This window comes from Grammomys surdaster, unplaced genomic scaffold (genome assembly GCF_004785775.1).
Source record: "Grammomys surdaster isolate TR1022 unplaced genomic scaffold, NIH_TR_1.0 125861, whole genome shotgun sequence".
NCBI classification, from domain to species: Eukaryota; Metazoa; Chordata; class Mammalia; order Rodentia; family Muridae; genus Grammomys; species Grammomys surdaster.
Window position 1 is genome coordinate 853,364 of NW_021620687.1, and position 18,916 is coordinate 872,279.

General features: G+C 42.7%; 1 protein-coding gene across 1 annotated transcript; it reads left to right on the top strand.

The window, feature by feature from the left end:
* Positions 1-218: 218 nt before the first annotated feature.
* On the top strand, positions 219-7,330 carry Npy (neuropeptide Y). Its single transcript, XM_028790092.1, has 4 exons — positions 219-305; positions 1,101-1,288; positions 5,306-5,386; positions 7,130-7,330. The coding sequence occupies exons 2-4, from the start codon at positions 1,101-1,103 to the stop codon at positions 7,152-7,154; spliced, it is 294 nt and encodes a 97-aa protein (XP_028645925.1). The 5' UTR covers positions 219-305; the 3' UTR covers positions 7,155-7,330.
* The last annotated feature ends 11,586 nt before the right edge of the window (positions 7,331-18,916 follow it).

The window sequence follows — 18,916 nt, forward strand, 5'->3', positions numbered from 1 at the left end:
TGCTCACTCTTGACTGTTCCTTTCTCCCCGCAGAACGGGACGCCTAGAATTGGAGTGTGGGTGGCTCCAGACGCCGCCACTCGAGTGGCTGTGGTTCCAGCCTCCTCCCACGCCGCTGGGGGCGGGAAGTGGCTGTGGGAGTCACCAGGGCGTGACTGCCCCCAAGGCCCCTCCTGCCGCGACAAGGGAGCTCTATAAAAACCCGTTGGCGACCGCTCTCCGCATCCCACCGGTGGATCTCACCCCTCACAGAGGCACCCAGAGCACAGCACCCGCCGCGCAGCGACGACAGCCTGCCCGCCACGGTGAGTGCCAGCACCCATTGGGACCCGGGCTCCCAGACGCTCTATGAACTTGCCCCGCAGATGGTCCCCTGAGGAACTTGCTCTGCCAGCTTGACACTCAGCTCTTTGGGGAGGCTAAATTTCACTTGCTAGACTCTGGTTCGACTGACCACCTGCTCTTTCCCGGAGTCCTCCTATCTGGGCGCCCTGCCTCCGTACATGTTATCTTTTGAGTGTAGGGAGAACGTGGTGATACCTACCCCAGGGCAGCGGTGGGGTTATTTGTTTGTTTAGTTGGTTGATTGGTTATAACCAGGAATCCAGATTGCATGCGTGCTCCTAGAGGGAGATTCCACCAAGAATTGTCTCTGGCACGGGGATCCCCGCGCCCAGTCACCTCCAAGATCTGAACTGAGCCTCTCGTTATCCCACAACGCCTGTAGCCACAGAGCTAAAAAAAAAAAAAACCGACCCAGAAGAAAAGTTTTCTCCTCCGAGGGTGATTTAGGAACGAGAGAGAAAAGTGGTCATTCTTTAAGATAGAGGGCAGAACTTCCAATTCTGTTCTAAAAAGGGGACCTCTGACTCTCACCAGGAGAGTTGGAGGAAAGTTTTGTGAAATACTGAGGCGGACCAGAGGGGCCAAGTCGGGGCAAATGATCCTCTAAAGCTCTGGAAGTGGTGCCTGCCCAATCTGGGCTTTTTTTTTCCCCCAGGGTCTGGGATGGGAATAGATGGGGGTCAGAGTACTGGCTGGAATTGGGACAAAGGCGAGCATTCTCAGCATCTCCAAGTCTGAGCCTTTTGTATCCACAGATGCTAGGTAACAAGCGAATGGGGCTGTGTGGACTGACCCTCGCTCTATCTCTGCTCGTGTGTTTGGGCATTCTGGCTGAGGGGTACCCCTCCAAGCCGGACAATCCGGGCGAGGATGCGCCAGCAGAGGACATGGCCAGATACTACTCTGCTCTGCGACACTACATCAATCTCATCACCAGACAGAGGTGGGTACATTCGCAGCTGGTACCTAGAGAGCCCGGAAAAACTGCGATTCTGGTGATCTTAGACACCAGGGACCATTTCTTTCTCCTTGTTCTGTCCCAGCCTAGGGCAGGATCGGGCATAAATTCAGCTCTAGATAAATATGTGAGCTGGGTACACACTCCACAAACGGGATACATTGTCTTTGTCACGTAGACTTTCTCTCCAAGCCTGAGCCGGAGGTTCAGTGCCTCTGGGCAGTCGTCTGTTTCCCACTCACCTTTCCTGCCTTTTTTGCTTATATCAGTTGAGGACTTACCCAGCACCCTCCTTGGGAAAAGGCCTGCATTAGAGCAGGGGTGCCATAATGTAAATGTGTAGGGAGAAGAAGAAACCCGATCTAGAGTAAACAACCACCTCCAAAGAAATCCCATGGCCCAGCTGTCAAAAGGATGGAGAGACCTTCCAGCCTGCCCAGGGCAAAGGGAGTGGCAATATTTAGGTAAATAAATAAGTAAATAAGAAAGAAAGAAAGAAAAATAGAACCATGAGTTTCTTCTGAACTATCTCAGCCCCACACTTGAAAATTCCTGGATGCTCTTAAAAAACTGACCTTTTCCATTTTATAGCAACTGAGTTCTGAAAAGAAAGTGCCCCATTAAGAAGAAACAAAACAAAACAAAACAAAACAAAGCCTTTACATTAGGGACTCTAGTGGATACAGCTCCAACTGCCTGGGACCTGAGAGATGACAGTGATCTATGCCTTGCCTTTCCTCTCGGCATTAAAATCAAGCAGGAAAAAGAAAAAAAAATCAAACCCAAGCTATTTTGCAAACAACATGGGACTTAGTTTGCAGAATCCGTGCATCCTAGGTCTAAATCATTTAACAACACATTTCAATTACTGAGAACCTTGAAGGACCACATAGGCGAGCCCTTTGGAAGCATTAGTGTTCTTTACTTAGCATGTTTCAATTATGCATAGTAAATTGCCAGAGGATTAAACTGCTCAGAACCAAGGGGATGTTCGGATGGGATACAAAAGGGAGGTTGCGCCTCTAAAACAGTTGCGTATTCTTAATTTCATCAGAAAGGTATGTGGCATTCTGAAAGCCCTCTGGGGAAAACAATCCTAAAGTATACAGAATTGCTTAAGTAATACAGGCTCATAATCTTTTGAAATCTGACCGTTTTGATGAGCAAAAAGCGATTGCGTTTTTTTGAGCCTAATATTCTTCCCAGAAAGTCAATGACTTCAGTTTTTTTTTTACTCCATACAGCTCAAAAATAAATTGCACAATTGAAATGATAGCATTTTCCAAGATTTATGCATGTATTTTATGTATATGAGCATTCTGTCTTAATGCAAACCAGAAGAGGGAATCAGATCCCATAACAGATGGTTATGAGCCACGTGTGGTTGCTGGGAATTGAACTCAGGACCTCTGGAAGAGCAGTCAGTGCTCTTAACCACTAAGCCATCTCTCCAGCCCCAACACCGTCGGTTTTGTTGCTGTTTGTTTTGTTTTTTTGTTTTGTTTTGTTTTGTTGGTTATTTTGTTTTTTTGTTTTTGTTTTTGTTTTGTTTTTGTTTTTGTTTTTTCAGAGACTGCTGCTATATGGTCTTGCCGCAGTGCATGGAATGATCTCAGTTCATGTTTTCCTAGTCCTCTCATTCAGTCTTTTCCTCAAAACTTTGACGTGAATTTCATTGTTTCCACTTTGCAGATAACAACGCTAAGGGCATTTCAAGAAAGTTGTTTTAGGGTTATGGAACTGGAACCTTCTACTGAGTTTCCTTGGATGGGCCACATCATTAACACTCGATGTAATCTCCACCATCTTTGAGGGAAAAAAAAAAAACAGGGAAAGGGGCTTGCATGTCACAGGAAGAAAATCCGGTTCCATGGAAATGAACCTATATCATCTCGGTAAAAGTTCTCTTTAGAAACCACTAGAAGCTCCATTGTGCACTTGTTGACTTCCCACCAAAGATTCACGCGCAGGAGTCCACGCCTTTGGAAATTACCTAGTTATTTGTGACTGTTTTTATCCATAATCATTCTTTTCCTTCCTCCTGCCTGTCCTATTTGTAGCTGTTTTCCTGTACATGCTGTTGTCTTATTGCTTCTGTAGGCCAAATCATTTATTCTAGCTATGGACCTTCTTGTATGGCTCCTTACCACAACAGCTCTCAGGTGGAGGTGATGTTTTTTACTCCCTAGGACATAGGCCCACATTGAGGGAAGACAGTCTTGTTGGTACAACCAAGAGTGTTCCTGGTATATAGTGTGGAGCTGACAGGGATGCTATTAAACTTCCCATGATGCTCAGTCCAGCTTCCTATCCCCACCCCATCCCCAGCAAAGAAGCATCTTCCCTCAAGTGTTAGTACTGAGGAGCAACAGCCCTAGATTCTTGTTTTTCCTTCCTGGCTTTGTGTCACAATTCCATGAAGAACTTTAAAGCCTTTGCTTCCATCCTCACCAGTTAAATGAGGCTCTCTATAAGGAGGAGTCTGGGCTTTCTAGTCTCCTTCAGGGCACCCCTGATGAGAGTAATGTGAAGGCAGGTCTGAGCATCTTTGCCTTGGAGACTGGTCTTTACAAGCATGCTTGTTATAGAGAAGAAGGATAATCCAGAGTTAGAGAAAGAACCCTAAGCCCAGTCACCATTTGGATAAGTCTATGAGCATGCAGAAACTGCCATAATACTGGGAGGTTTTTGACTGGAAAATGGAGGAAACCAGTTGCTGGTCCTTTTGACTCTCTGGAGCACGATAAAAGTGAATGAATTCAGGTTGGTTGCCCAAAGCGTGAAGACTGACAAAATCAACTGAAAGGCAGGTTAACCAAGTGCAAGCTACCAACACTACTCTAATCTTACAGAAAATCTTAACAAATGATGTGAGAGTTGGGTGGTGAGGATGAGAGCTGTCTACTTTTTCTCCCCTTGAGTCTCAGCACAGGAGTAATGAGAAATCTCCCCAATGCATTTGGACTTAACTCTGCTGGATTAGCACTTAGAACAACATCTACCAGCTTTGTCCAGCTGTTCTACCTATTTGTTAATCCATCCAGACCAGACCAAGTTTTCGTTTGGAAATGGAGTGGCTGCCGATGCCCCATGCCTTTTCTGAGAATGGGGGAAATCGTGTAATTTGCTATCAACACCCTTAGCAATGTTCTGAAGTAGATAGTCTATTTTATCTTCACAGGGGAATGTAACCTCAGGTCCATGTATTTTCCTTACCATATCCTACTATTTCTGTTGAGCAGTAGGACTCCCTCATGCCTCAGGGAAAGCATTAGTGCCTCCCACAGAGAGGGGAGCCTGCAAGATCCAGAGTATGTCTGGATCTGTAAGGAGGGAGCGGTGATGACAGGGTTGTTAGTGTGGGTGTACTCAGGCAGCAGCTTCTTTGTGCATCACTGATGACGTGAGCTCAATCCCCAGAACCCAGGGAAGAAACAGAGAACCAACTCTGCCCTCCATGAGCTGTTGAAAGGGTCCATGGGAGGGTTTGTAGGGAGAAATAGAAAGGGGGTAAATGAAGTAATTATAGTATAATTTCAAAACTAAAAATATTTATAAAGTACTTCAGAAAAATTAAGTATATGTAACCTTTAAATTGTATCTGTTTAGTGTGTGTGTGTGTGTATGTGTGTGTGTGTCTGTGTGTCTGTGTCTATATGTGTGCGATGTGTGGATGCACACACTTGCACATGAAAGTCAGAGGATGGTTTTCCAGAATTGGTCTATTTCCTCTTTGGGTTCTGGGGATTGAACTCAGGTCATTAGTTGTGCATGGCAAGCACTCTTACCCTCTGGGCCCTCTCCCCAGGTTGTATGTATATGTGTATATGTATACACATATGTGGTCATGATAAAGTTGCTGATGCCTCACACTCTGAGAATACTTATTAGCACATGAACAATAGGGAATAACATTTAAGTTTGAGACACTCCCCCTCTCTCTCCTATGGTTACTCCAAGCTTACTTTATAAAACCTTGATTTTACTTTCTTCTTGTTTCAGATATGGCAAGAGATCCAGCCCCGAGACACTGATTTCAGACCTCTTAATGAGGGAAAGCACAGAAAATGCCCCCAGGACAAGGTATGACAAAGCTTGGATTGGAGATGTTGCTCCAGAGCTTAAGACGGGGAGGGGAGCTAGGGAACATTAGGATGGCAGCATCCAGAAAAGAAGGGTTAGGATCGAGATGGAGATGAAGAGTCATACAGGAAAGACCTTGCATTTCACGCAGTCACTGCAAATCACAACTTCCAAGGCTTATTGTTTTCTAACACATATTATTTGCTGCCCCTTTTTAAATATGGCTGACTTTTAGCTCAGAAGTTACACTCTATAGAATGCCTGGCCTTATTAGAAGTAAGGAAGCATAGAACAAGCCTCCAACTCTAAGTTGAAATGACCAATCATCCATTTGGGCTGGACAATCTAGTTTTTATACACTAGGTGGCATTCTCAAATGTCCAAGAGCCCAGGGACTTCATGTGTTTGATTCTGCCTTCCCTGGCTTTACCCAAAATTAAAGATAAGCCAGGTGTTCCTGACTACCTTTTGAGGTTTGGGGTGGTGGTGGTGTCAATATACTGATCTATTTTATTCAATGAATCACTGTTGGGTAATATATTATCCTTAGGTGCTTATCTGTAGTCTGGTGGAATCTTTCTCGGAGTATAGATTGGTCATGAGACAGGTGTCTGCCCGGATTTAAGGGTTCATCATTGAGCTGAGCAGGTGCCTTTTGGTCAAGGAAGGAATACTGCTGAAAGAGGCAATCTGCCTCACTTTCTTAACCCCTAACCTCATTTGCTGACCTTGCCCCCTGCTTACATCACAGCAAGCTCTCAACACACTGGTCCTATTGCGTTCCTAGTAGATTGATAGCTAGCTCCCCGAGACCCAGAACTCGACACCATCAAAAACCATGTTCCCCAGAAGAGGTCACTAACACACTTTTTCAGTGAGTATGACTGGAGAGTGGCAGGAGGTTCAAAGAGGTTCCCTCTGGTGAACCCATGGGTGACAGCAGGACCACCTACCTCCAGATAGTTTCTCTGAGGTAAGCAAATAAAGAACAATGTTTCTGTCCCTAGAGGCATTGACTTAGAGTTCACCAGTGGATGCTAGGGAATGGTGGGAAATTATAAGCATTGTTTTTGATACTTAGCAATAAGCATCTTTCTGTGTCTCATTGATATGCATGGGATATTTGCCACAGTAAAAGTTTAGGCTAGGCTATGTATACTTAGAATTTGGAGATGATGATCCAGACCTACTTAGAACTCCATTGCCTGCTTTGTTTTGTAGCCCGAAATAACACAGTTAGTGCAGGAAATAAAGTTAATTGCACCCTGACTGACAGACTCAATCATGTGCAATTAGAAGGAGACAAAAGTTGATAGCCTTGGAGTTGCATGTGAATGCTGTTTTATTAAAAGGGTCTTTTTATAGTCTAATAAATAGCATCTTGCTACATAAAAGCCTTGCTGGGAAACAACAGAAGCATATTCAGAGTTGAATAACACTAACTTTCTTGTTACAGTTTCATGTGATTCCTGTAGTTTTGATCTTCAGAAGTACTTCGGAGTCCCTCAGCCCCTTTGATATGTACAGAGGCTTCTAAGAACTCCCTTAGAGACTCCAGTTCCCATGGGCCATAGCTGATGAACTGGGGCTTCATTATGCTGCTGCTGTTCTCTGGAGCCTCTTATTTAGAGTGCCAACAGGAGGCTTCACAATAGCTTCTGATCTTCGGGTAGCTCAGGATGGAGAGTCTCACTCTTGTAAGACCCTGGGGAGCTTCCATGATTTGCCTCTTGTGTTTTACAGGCTCGAAGACCCTTCCATGTGGTGATGAGAATGAAACTTGCTCTCCTGACTTTTCCTAGTTTCCACCCACATCTTATCTCATCCTGTGAAACCAGTCTGCCTGTCCCACCAATGCATGCCGCCACCGGGCTGGATTCCACCCCATTTCCCTTGTTGTCGCTGTATATATGTGTGTTTAAATAAAGCATCATGCATTCAAAATTGTTTTCTCAGTGAATAATCTGTTCTCACAATAGAAAGGATTAGGTTAGCCATTAAGTTATAATCAGTCTCAAGTAACAAACTCAGTTTATTTCACCAATGTTAAAGCAATGATCACGAGGGGCAAATAAATAACTATGCTGTCCTTGGAAGAATTTATGTCTCAGAACTTCGTGCAAAATGTCTCATATCCATCTATCTACTGTAGCAGTCACGAGTGGATGATTGAACACCTGGTGTGACTACTGTCAATAAGGAGTGGAATTTACATTTCATGTAATTTAAACTCATTTTAATAGCCATGCTTGCTGGTGGCTGCCACATCACATCAGCTAAAGTCGATAGATGAACGGAAGTCACTCTTTGAATCAGGATCATACTGGGTAGGATGATCACCTCATACAACCTGGACATGTGTTAATTAGTTAAAAATTATCATTCAACTTTCTCCTCCAAACACTGGTTTACATGGACTTAGTTTAAAATTAATGCAAAGGGGTTCACTTCTTCTTCTCCTCTTCCTCCTCCTCCTCCTCCTCCTCCTTCTCCTTTTCCTTCTTCTTCTGTCTCTCTTTCTTTCTTTCCTCCTCCTCTTCCTTTTTCTCCCCTTCCTCTTCTTCTTATTTTTATTTTGAGACAGGATTTCTTTGTATAGTTCTGGCTATTCTGGTACTCACTCTATAAACCAGGCTGGCCTCAAACCCTGAAGAGATCTAGCCTTTCTCTGCCTCCCCAAGTGTTAGGATTAAAGGCATGCACCATCACCTCCCGTTATTCAATTCTTTCTTTCTTTCTTTCTTTCTTTCTTTCTTTCTTTCTTTCTTTCTTTCTTTCTTTCTTTTTTGTTTTGTTTTTTGAGACAGGGTTTCTCTGTGTAAGCCTAGCTGTCCTGGAACTCACTCTGTAGACCAGGCTAGCCTCGAACTCAGAAATCCCTTGCCTCTGCCTCCCAAGTGCTGGGATTAAAGGCTTGTGCCACCACTTCCCAGCATAAAAAGTATTTATAAAGACTAAATCAGCCACAGTTTCCTTAGGCAACACAGGGTGATCACTGTCCACTGGTCCTTCACTAACTGGAGTATTTGACACATGACTGTTATGACTTTGGGAATATTGTAGTACAAAGTATCTTCTGTACATAAATAATTTTAAGATTTCTCCAGCCAGTGAAGCAAGTGATGCTATTTACAAGTCCCCTTGTTGAAAATGGCTCTGTAATTTCCGAACCATCCCCATCATTTTTCTTTGTTCTTTTAAATACTGATATACACGGAAGGTGTTGGGTTTTTTTGGTTTTGGTTTTTTGGTTTTTTGGTTTTTTTTTTTTTTCTTTAAAGGTTGACTAAGTCACGATTTCCATGACATGAGTGTTCGGTCCTAACTGTCTACAGTTGGAGATTTTGTTTACTGAAGTCAGTATTATGTAAAGAAGGTTGACTCAGAGCCATCTGGCAACATGGAAATGCTGGGAATATGTCAGTCTCTAAAGACTCTCGGTTACACAAGGTGAGTAAATTGGGAGTAATAAATAGCATGAGCCGTTGAAAGATAACCAAGGAACTTGATTTTAATGAAAGTTTCAACTTCTTTTCTCATCAAACCTAAGCGTCAGATTGCCTACGCCTCTCTCATACTCAGCCCTTGGTCTCCCTGCTTCACTACTTCATATTAAAAAGTGACTGAACCTTCCTGTCACTTAACCTCTGTGGTCTTAACCAATGGCTTGTCAAACTCTCTGACTTTCAGAGTCATGGGATGTCTGAGTTCTGACTCATGAGACAGAGATAATCACTTCTTAGGTAAATTGGAAGTGAGTAGTAGAGGTAGGTAGGGAGGAAAGGTATTTCAATGAGTTGGGTTATCAATCCCTAATAAACAAGAATTAATTTTATGACATACATCATGATGGTAAACTTTAGTAACTGAAAAACTACATTTCAAATGGTTCCCGTAGTAATATTTCCCAAACATTTCCAGACTGCTGTCTTTGGAGTAGGCTTAGAGGTGCTGGTTCATGCACCGGACACTACAAAAAATAAGTCAGGGGCAGAGATAACTCCTCCCTCCTATTAGTAATTAGGTTCCTGGGTTTCTTAGAGTGGAGAAGAGTACCCACCTTAGGGTGGGGAGAGTACAGGAGGCAGGACGGACTTCCTGGGGTAGCTGAGGTGTGAGCTGAAGTTTGAGAGACAGCAGCAAATGCCTCTCAAAGTGAAAAGGATAGCTTAGCTTCTTCTCTGATTGCTGTGATAAAATACACCATCAGAACCAACTTACAGGAAAGGGGGTTTGTTTTAACTTACAACTCGAAGTACAGTGCATCACAGTGGGGACGTCAAGGCTGCAACTGGTCCCATCTAGACCACAGTCAGGAAGTGGAGAAGGGTGAATGCTGCTTAGTTCTCTATTTGGATAGGCCTGAGTCTCATCCAGAGACTAGCACCACCATCCACAGTGGGCACAATCAATCTTCCACGGACATGCTCAGAGGCTCATCTCCCAGGTGATTCTAGAAACTTCTATTAAGTTGACTACACTAACCATCACAGAGTGCTTTCAGATAAAAGATAGTAATATGTATTTTGATTGTGTTTGAACCATTCCTGATTTCTGGGGGGTAAGTCCTACTTGAGATACAAACGAGTCCCAAACCATCCCATAATTATTTCCTTCTGGCATGGGCTTACACTTCCTATCCACTCTTCCTCCAGACTTTCCATTACAAGGGCCCTCTGTCAATACTCTTTCTTCAAGCAACTCAGGGCTGGACTTCTCATTCAGAAATTCACCATGATAGACAAACTGGGAAGCTTAGAGAATTAATCGAAGGTTAGCCCCACTGCTGAATCCAGGAAGGTTGGGATTCTATTTCTTTTGCAATGTTTTAGAGGCCTTACTATCTTCTGGCTTCTTTCTCTTTGCCTTAGACCATGACAAAGAAACACATAAAGATAGCGATGTACCTGTTCCAAGCTGTAGTCATGCATAGCTTCTATATGGACCAGTGGTGCTGGAGGAGTGACTGTGACGTCCGCTAACTACTCCCCTCTGTCTTTTTAAGGCACAGGCATTAAGGATGCATAGCTCCTTATTCCTCTCTACACAATAGAAAAAGAGTTTCTTGCTCCTCCAGTGAGACCGCTGGAGTCAGCTACAATGCCATGGCAACTTTAAAATACCCTTTCTTGTCATAAAAGAAAACACTGCTTTAAGTTGAGGCATTTTGGGGGACTGTTCCTCTATTATGGTTCTGGGCAGGAAGATTATGATATTGTCACAACTGAAATTATTGCCTTTTCTCCTGCTTATTAGAACAATTAGTACAGTGAGCCATCACATAGAAACCTTTCCTTTTAAAAATTAAAGTGGAATAACTTATAATTAATCCTGTGTGTCATCCAGGCTCATTTTTAATCACGCTAAGCGACGGCTATTAAGTTAAGCTCATTCTCGTGCTGCAAAAGTCAGATGCTGTACATTTGGGGAGCAGGGTTCTGTGTGTGCAGGCACTCATCTCGTTCCCTGACACAGGAGATGTTCAGTGTGGGCTAGTGTAGCCTGGACTCAACCGGAAGACTGGGAATGATCACAGTGATGCCAGAACACTTGCCAGGCTTGGCTGAACAGCCCACAAAGGCTCTCCATGAGAGAATAGCATCACTCAAATGATTTTTCAATTAAAGGTTGCCTGGGATAATTGGATTTTTATTTATTCTAATACACAAATCCTTTCTATCACTGCCAAGTCTCCTCAAACCAGAACTACCTACTAAATGAGCTGGTCTATGTAATTTAATGCAAGAGTGAACAACGCCAGCAGACCATAGACCCACATCGTCTCCTCACCGACAGAGTGGGATATTGACCAGGTCCAAATGGGCCTCTTTGATCTTCCTATTTCTTGAGTCCCAAGGTTGCTATCACTTTTGGAAATGGCCATTGAATATTCTCCCTGGCCACTACTCTCACAGGTTCTAGGAGTGATAGCAATGTAAGGGAGATGATCCCCTGCACCTAAATACCTATCAGCTTATGAAGGAGACAGATGCGTGCTTAAGTGACATGTACACGACCAATCAGAAGGTATTTAAATAGGCGCATAAAGCAAGAAGCTGTGCATGTGAAGAGTGGGGAGTGTCATGGGAATTATATTTGGTGGTTGGCAGCTGTTCATGTTAATCTTAATTTGAGGAATGTCAGGATCCTTATTAATTGTAATAGTAATCATACACTAATCCCCAGGAACAAGCTTTGCTGGTACCTCAGCAACCCATAGGCAGAGCACTGACCTCACAACTTGGGGAGATGAGGATTGGCCATCCATCTCAGGAGGAACTCCTACTGTCGGAGCAGATGTACAAGTGAAAGAGGATGAAAAGACCATGGAAGGGAGAGGGTGATGTCAGATCCTCTCTTACTGCTAGTAAGCCCACCCACTCCCTCATAATGAGGGGCTTGTTTGGGGCAACAGAATGAGAAGAGTAAGTACTTAGAGCTAAAATATCATGTGTGGAGGGGGCAGGGAAGAGGGGTATATTAGTCACATATGTGGAAGCCAGAAGACAACTTGCAGGAGTCAGTTCTCTCCTTCTACCATGTGAGTTCCAGGATTGAGCTCAAGTCAGTGGGCTTAGCAGCAAATGTCTTTGTCCTTTACTTCCTGAGCCATCTCACTGGTCCCTAATCTGCTTTTGAAAGGTTTGTTATTGTAATAGGGTATTCTGCCCAAGGCATAGGTGTTAAGACAGAGGAGACATTTTTCTTTCCCACACAGACTTACAGTTAGAGTCCCTGGTGATCATCAAACCCCAAGTATGCCTCCCAGCGCTGCAGCAAGAAACTGGCAGTTTGCAGACCAGAGTTCTCACAAATGGTCCCAGTAGTTGTGACTGATGCCTGCAGATCAGTTGCTGGGCTGGGGTTAGGGGTTTGTGGGGGAGGGGAAGGAAGGAGGGTGGGGCATGGGCTGACTGACCATTCTGTTTTTTTCTCAGACCATCTGAAGTTTAGCACCAGAGTCCTTCATCCTGGGACACTCCCAAGTTCCAAGCAAACAGAGATAGTTGGTCCCTCCCAGTTCTAGTAAGAGCAGCACTAATGATCTCAAAACAAGGAATACTCAGAATATCAAGGCTCTCTCAAGCAAGACCTTCATCCAGCAGTCAGTGTCTATACCTGAATAGAAACATTCGGCCACATGTGATTTCCCTAAGTGACCTTGAGGCACACTCTCCTCTTTAGATAATTGTAGATTGTAATTTCAAAAATGTTCCCAGTGGAGATATATCAGCTGTAAGGACACCAAGGAAGTTTTGGATTTCTAGACTAGGCACTTCCGTATTGCAACATTATAAATACATTGGTTCTGTGAAATCAGAAATATTTAATTTCATGGTTAATTAACTCTTTATAAAGAAAAAAGATTTCAACTTGAAAATCTAAATAGCTTTTTGCTTTCTGAAGTTATAAATTTTGTGAATTTCTTTTCTGTGGTAAGAGATAAAGTATGAGGAAAATAATATCTGTTGAAAAACTAGTGTGAGTGCTTCCTTATTTACTTTTTAATCTTCATCCAAGCCACAAAGGACAAGTATTTCTGGATGTTTTATAGATGAGGAAACTGAGGCACCAAGAGGTTAAGTGAGGCAGAACAAATACTGCTGGTCAATGTTCTAGTTTCCTTCTATTGCAATGATAAAACATGCCCTGACAAAACAAAACAAAACCAAAAAACCCCAAATGAACAAACAAACAAACAAACAAAAAACCAGCTTCGGGGGGAATGGTATTAATTCAGCTTAGAGTTATAGTCTATCATTGAAGGAAATCAGGGCAGGCACCCAGGCAGAAACTTGACTTTGGAACCTTTAGAGAAATGCTGCTTACTACTTCTTTCATGCTTACTTAGCTTACTCAGCAGATCAGAATCATCTGCCTAGGGAATGGTGCTGCCCACAGTGGTCTGAACTCTCCTACATCAATAACAATTAAGACAAGCCCCCACAGATGCATTCACACAAGTATCCGTTGGCCTGATTTGAACAATTACTCAGTTGAGACTCCCTTCTCAGGTTGTCTCTAGGCTAGATAGACTCTCTAGGTAGACTCTGTTATATCAAATTAACAAAGCTGACTAGGACAGTCATTGCTGAAGCTGGAACCACAAACCAAATGGGGTAGGCCTACACACTAATATTCTTTGTGTCACACTTTTTAAAAATTAGTTCTTTGAGATTTTCATAAAATTGCTTTTGACTACACCACACACACACACACACACACACACACACACACACACCTCTCCTAAGATCCACCTCCTTCACCACCTACCCACCTTTGCGTGCTCTTGCTTTTCCATCCACGAAGTCCAATTCTTGCTGTCCATATATCCATGGCTGTGTGGCCTTACACTCAAATGTAGTCACTCTATCAGTAGCAACACTCTTACAGAAAATGGACTATCCCTCTTCCAGCAGGTATCAGTTGCCAATTCTTCCTTGGGTAGGGATGGAACTTCATGTGTACCTCCCTTCCCCATGCTGAGATTTGGGCTGGCTTGAGCTTGTGTGGGGCTTGTGCATGCTGTCAAAACTGCTGTGAGCTCATAGGAGCAAGTGTCCTGTTGTGTCCAGAAGACACTGTTTGTTGTCGTCAGCCACTGCTTCTGGTTCCTATCATCTTTCTGTGCTTTGTTTTGCAATGATGTAGAAGAGGATCCCTGATGAAGGAGAAGGGCAATAGATATTCCATTTACGGGTGAGAATTCCACAGGCTCTGGCTTTCTGCTGGGCTCCATGTCTTACCCACAGGTACTTTCAATCTAGTAGTTTCATGCATTGTCATATGCGTTGTGTTAAGGAAGAGCAGTCCTAGAGAGCTGGTGAGCTGGAGGCCTTTATTAGAAAGTTCTGATCTCACCAGCACACATGAGTGTCCCTTGCCCTCAGAAGTGCACCATGCCTAAAAGGCTAGTGTACAGACACTAATACATAGGTTGTTTTTTTTTTAAATACTACCATATACCTGTTTATTCCATCTACTTACACTCAACCTTCACAAGCTCTAGCTGTATCTGTCATAAAACAAGATTGCTATTTTAGAACTATGAGTTAAAAGTGCTCTGAACTAGGAAGTCTAGAGTATAATTATTATGATTACAGAGATAAATTTGTACCTCCTAATTTTACTCTGTTTACTGGGTTTTAATTAACTTCACTTTTTTTCTCTTCCATTAATAAATCAAGTTTTATTTTTTATTTTTCTACTAATTTGCATAACATGTTTTCTATCTTCTGAACAAAGTAAGTCTAGTTGAATATGGGCACTCCAATGGCTCTCTCTAGACATTTTGTCTGCCCTCCTAAGTAAGATATCAACATCCTTATATTTCAGAAAGCATATACCATCAAAGCTTGTATGTGTTTTCTAGGATCACTGTTTCCTTAACTCTCTGTTCTTCTCTCAGTCTATCCCTTCGCCCTGGCCTCAGCTTCCTCATCTGTAGTTCATCCTCTAGCAGTGCCTTTAGGGAGTCTCGATGAACATCTCTCTTAAGCCTTTTCTGGAATGTCTTTATTTCACAATGATTCTCGCCAGGCGCGTTCACAGGCACAATGTTCCCACCTACAGTTACTTTTCTCACAACTGTCTGAAGCTTCTTTTCCATTCACTTTCAGCTTCCCTGTTGACTTTGAGAAGTCTGTAGTCATTTAAATTAGATTTCTATTTTTTAATCTCTCCACCAGCATTGACTTTCTATCTTTTTCCTTTTTCTTTTTTAAAGAATTTATCTTGATGGTCTTTGATTTCTTGAGGATGGGTTCAGATATGGTATTTCCTTTTGTTTATCCTTGGTAGGACTTATTAGGATTTTAACCCATCTTTTGTCTAAACTCAGTTACCAACTGTACATCCTTATTTTAATTTTTATTTATTCACTTTACATCCCATTCACTGTCCTCCTCTCAGTTACCCTCTCCCACAATTCTTTCCCCATCCCCCCTCCCCTTCTCCTCTGAGCTGGTAGAACTCCCTTGGGTATCCCCCTACCCTGGTACATCAAGTATCTGTGAGGGCAGTTGCATCTTCTCCCACTGAGGTTAGACAAGGCAGCCCAGCTAGAACTAACTACATATCCCACAGATAAGCAACAGCTTTTGGGATAGCCTTCACTTCAGTTTTTCTGGCACACAAAGACCACATCTGCTACATATGTGCAGGAAGGCCTAGATCTAGCCTGCGTATGTTCTTTGGTTGGTGGTTCAGACTCTGAGAGTCCCAAGGGTCCAAGTTAGTTGACTCTGTTGATCTTCCTGTGGAGTTCCTATCCCCTTCAGGGCCCACAATTCTTTCTCCTATTCTTCCATAAGAATCCTCAAGCTTCATCCACTGTTTGACTGTGGGTATTTGCATCGTGTGTGTCAGCTACTAGGTGGAGCCTATCATAGGACAGCCATACTAGACTCCTGTCTGCAAGCATGACAGAGTACCATTAATAGTGTCAGGGATTGATGCTTGCTCATGGGATGGGTCTCAAGTAGGGCTGTTGCATCCTCTGTGCCTAGATTTCCTGTATACAGGATAAATTTTGAGTCAAATGTTTTGTGGGTAGGTTAGTGTCTCTATCACTCTGCACTAGGGTTCCTGTCTGGCTACAGGAGGAGGCCTCTTCAGGTTTCATTTCCCCAGTGCTGCGAGTCACAGCTAAGGACAGCCCCATTGATTCTTGGGTGCTTCCCTTATCCCAGGTTTCTGTCACATTCATCTCTTCATCTTCACATCAACATCTTTACATGTTTTCCTGTCTTACTTCTTCTGTTTTTAGTTCCTGAAATGGTGCTGAGTAAACCTTCCGTTGTGTGGTACAGATCCTTCAGCTGCTCTTGAGTCTCCCACGTACTGATTTATGCTATGGACTGGCTGGTTTTGTGACAATTTGACACAAGTCTCAGTTAAGGAGATGCCTCCATCATAAGATTGAGCTTTAAGGCATTTTCTCAATTAGAAATCAATGGGAGAGGACCCAGCCCATTGTGGGTGGTGCCATTGCTGGGCTTGTGGTTCTGGGTTCCATAAGAAAGTAGACTGAACAAGCCATGGGAAGCAAGCCAGTAAATAGCACCTTTCCATGGCCTCTGCCTCCAGGATCCTGCCATGTTTGAGTTCCTGTCCTGGCTTCCTTTAGTGATAAACAGCAATGTGGAAGTGTAAGCTGAACAAACCCCTTCCTCCCCAATATGGTTTTTTTACTTTGTGTGTGTGTGTGTGTGTGTATGCATTCTCTTTCCATGGGAATTCTATATAATTTTATTAGAGAATTTGTACTTATACTTGTTAAGTATATTAAAGGAATCTCCAACCATTTCCTGGATCCGTAGTATCTGCTTTGTTTGTTTTTTGTTTTGTTTTGTCTTTTTGGTTTTTTGTTGTTGTTTTTTGTTTTTTGAAGACATAATTTTTATTTTTATTTTATTTTTAAAGGTGTATTTATTTTGTGAATGTGAGTACATTGTTGCTGTCTTCAGACACACCAGAAGAGGGCATCAGATCCTATTACAGATGGTTGTGAGCCTCCATGTGGTTGTTGGGAATTGAACTCAAGACCACTGGAAGAGCAGCCATCTCTCCAGCTCAGATAATAGAATATAAATATAACTCTCAAATTTGGAGTTTGGTTCTTTTGTATCTAGTGCCTAGGCACAGAAAATGTCTATAGGTTTTGGGCTTGTTGTTGTTTGTTTTTAATCCATCCTTGCTTCATTTGTTAAGTCTATAATAAACATCCTTTTGAATCCTTTTTCGAATCTTGTATTTGTGTTCAAATCTCAGTCTCACTTTCCTACTTCATGGATGCTGAAGGCCTTGGGTCCAGAAACAATAAAGTTCCAGCTCCTCAGTTAATAGAAGCCCTGACTCCTGCCCCACCCTTACCCCAACTTACACACACACACAAATACACACACACACACACACACACAAACATACCTGCTGTATTAAAGAGGATTGAGACATGAGCACAGGCCCTACCGAAAAAACACAAGACAGAGGAAATCACAGACACTTTAGAGTTATATAAAAGCTTTGTTCCATCCAAGTGATGACAGAGAGCAAGACAGTTTTCCTCCCTTAGTTTTATATCCTAAGAAAACAACTAATAACACTAACCTTGAACAATCATTGCAAATTAGAGAATGAATAAAATAGCTTGTAAAATACCTAGCATGTAGTGAGTGCTCAATCATTTCAGGCTTCCCTCTCCAAATGGTCAGGTGTGTGGCTACGGTAATGATTGGAGGGAATTTTAAAGGGGGAATTTCAGCAGCTAACTGAGGAACATAATTAACTTGGACTTTAGAAATCTGGATTCTTTAAGGATCCAACTGAGAAAAAGTCAATGAAGATTCAGACATTGACTTGTCTCTCACTTGCTATACCTAGTGTATTGAGTCTCTGATCATAGGATGTTTCTGACATAAGCCATTATCACTGTCCTCACAGGACAGGAGTAAGGACATTTAAAGTCTCATCTTATCAAGAAGAACTAGAAATCCACGAATGGCTGTACAGTATTTGCAGAGTTATGGCCTCTACTCTTCCAGCTGTTAATGAGTGAAGGGAGGCAGTAGTAATAAAGACAACTATTTCTCAGATCATTCGTCCATGGTGACAATAGTCTATGTTACTATTCCACTCAGATCAAGAATTATAAGTAACTTTGAAAATCATTAAGTTATAGATTGTTAAATATTGTTCCTGTCATCAGTCTCTAGCACAGGTGGTTAGTGGGTTTGCCTGACAGTAATGATGTATAGTACCAATACCCAGAAGGAAAAAGATGGGGCTGCTCTAGAGGAAGATCTTGTACTACAGACGGGAGGATCATCTTCCATATGGTTAACATTGTATTTTCTTCTAGTTTTGGTGTGTGTATATGTGTGTGTGTTGTATGAACAAAGTCATGTGAGTGTATTTACATATATGTACAGATACATGTGAACCCATAAACTCATGTATGGAAGCCTGAGATTGACTTGGGCTGTCTTCCTCAATCACCCTCATTTTTGTATTGAAATGGGGTATCCCACTGATCCTGATTTACTAGACTTGCTGGCCTATGTGCTCTAGTCACCTGCCTGTCTCAACATCTCCAGTACTGGAACCCCAGGAAAGTGGTATCACACCCAGGTTTTCACAAGGACACTGGGATCCAAATTCAGGTCTTTATGCTAAAAGTGGGCTGCTTTTCTCATCTGTTCTGGAGAAATTTATTTGTGGAACATTCTGTCTAACTTTCCCCGAAATCATTTTCCATATTCTGCTCTAATAGACTCAAATTTCTCATTGATATCAAAGAGAATTAAACTTTCTCGTTCAAAGCAGTGACTTCTCTGACTCATTCCAGGCACATCACCAATTTAAATTTGGAAAGTCCTAACAGAGCTTTCTCTTTGCCCCAAGGTTTTCTTTTACTCTTCCTGAGATATCCAAGGGCAATGAGCAGCCTGGTGTCAGGGTGAGAAGCTTGACTTTGTATGCTATTCTTCTCCAGAAACTTCTTGTCCCCAGTAAAGCTGGAATTTATTTTCA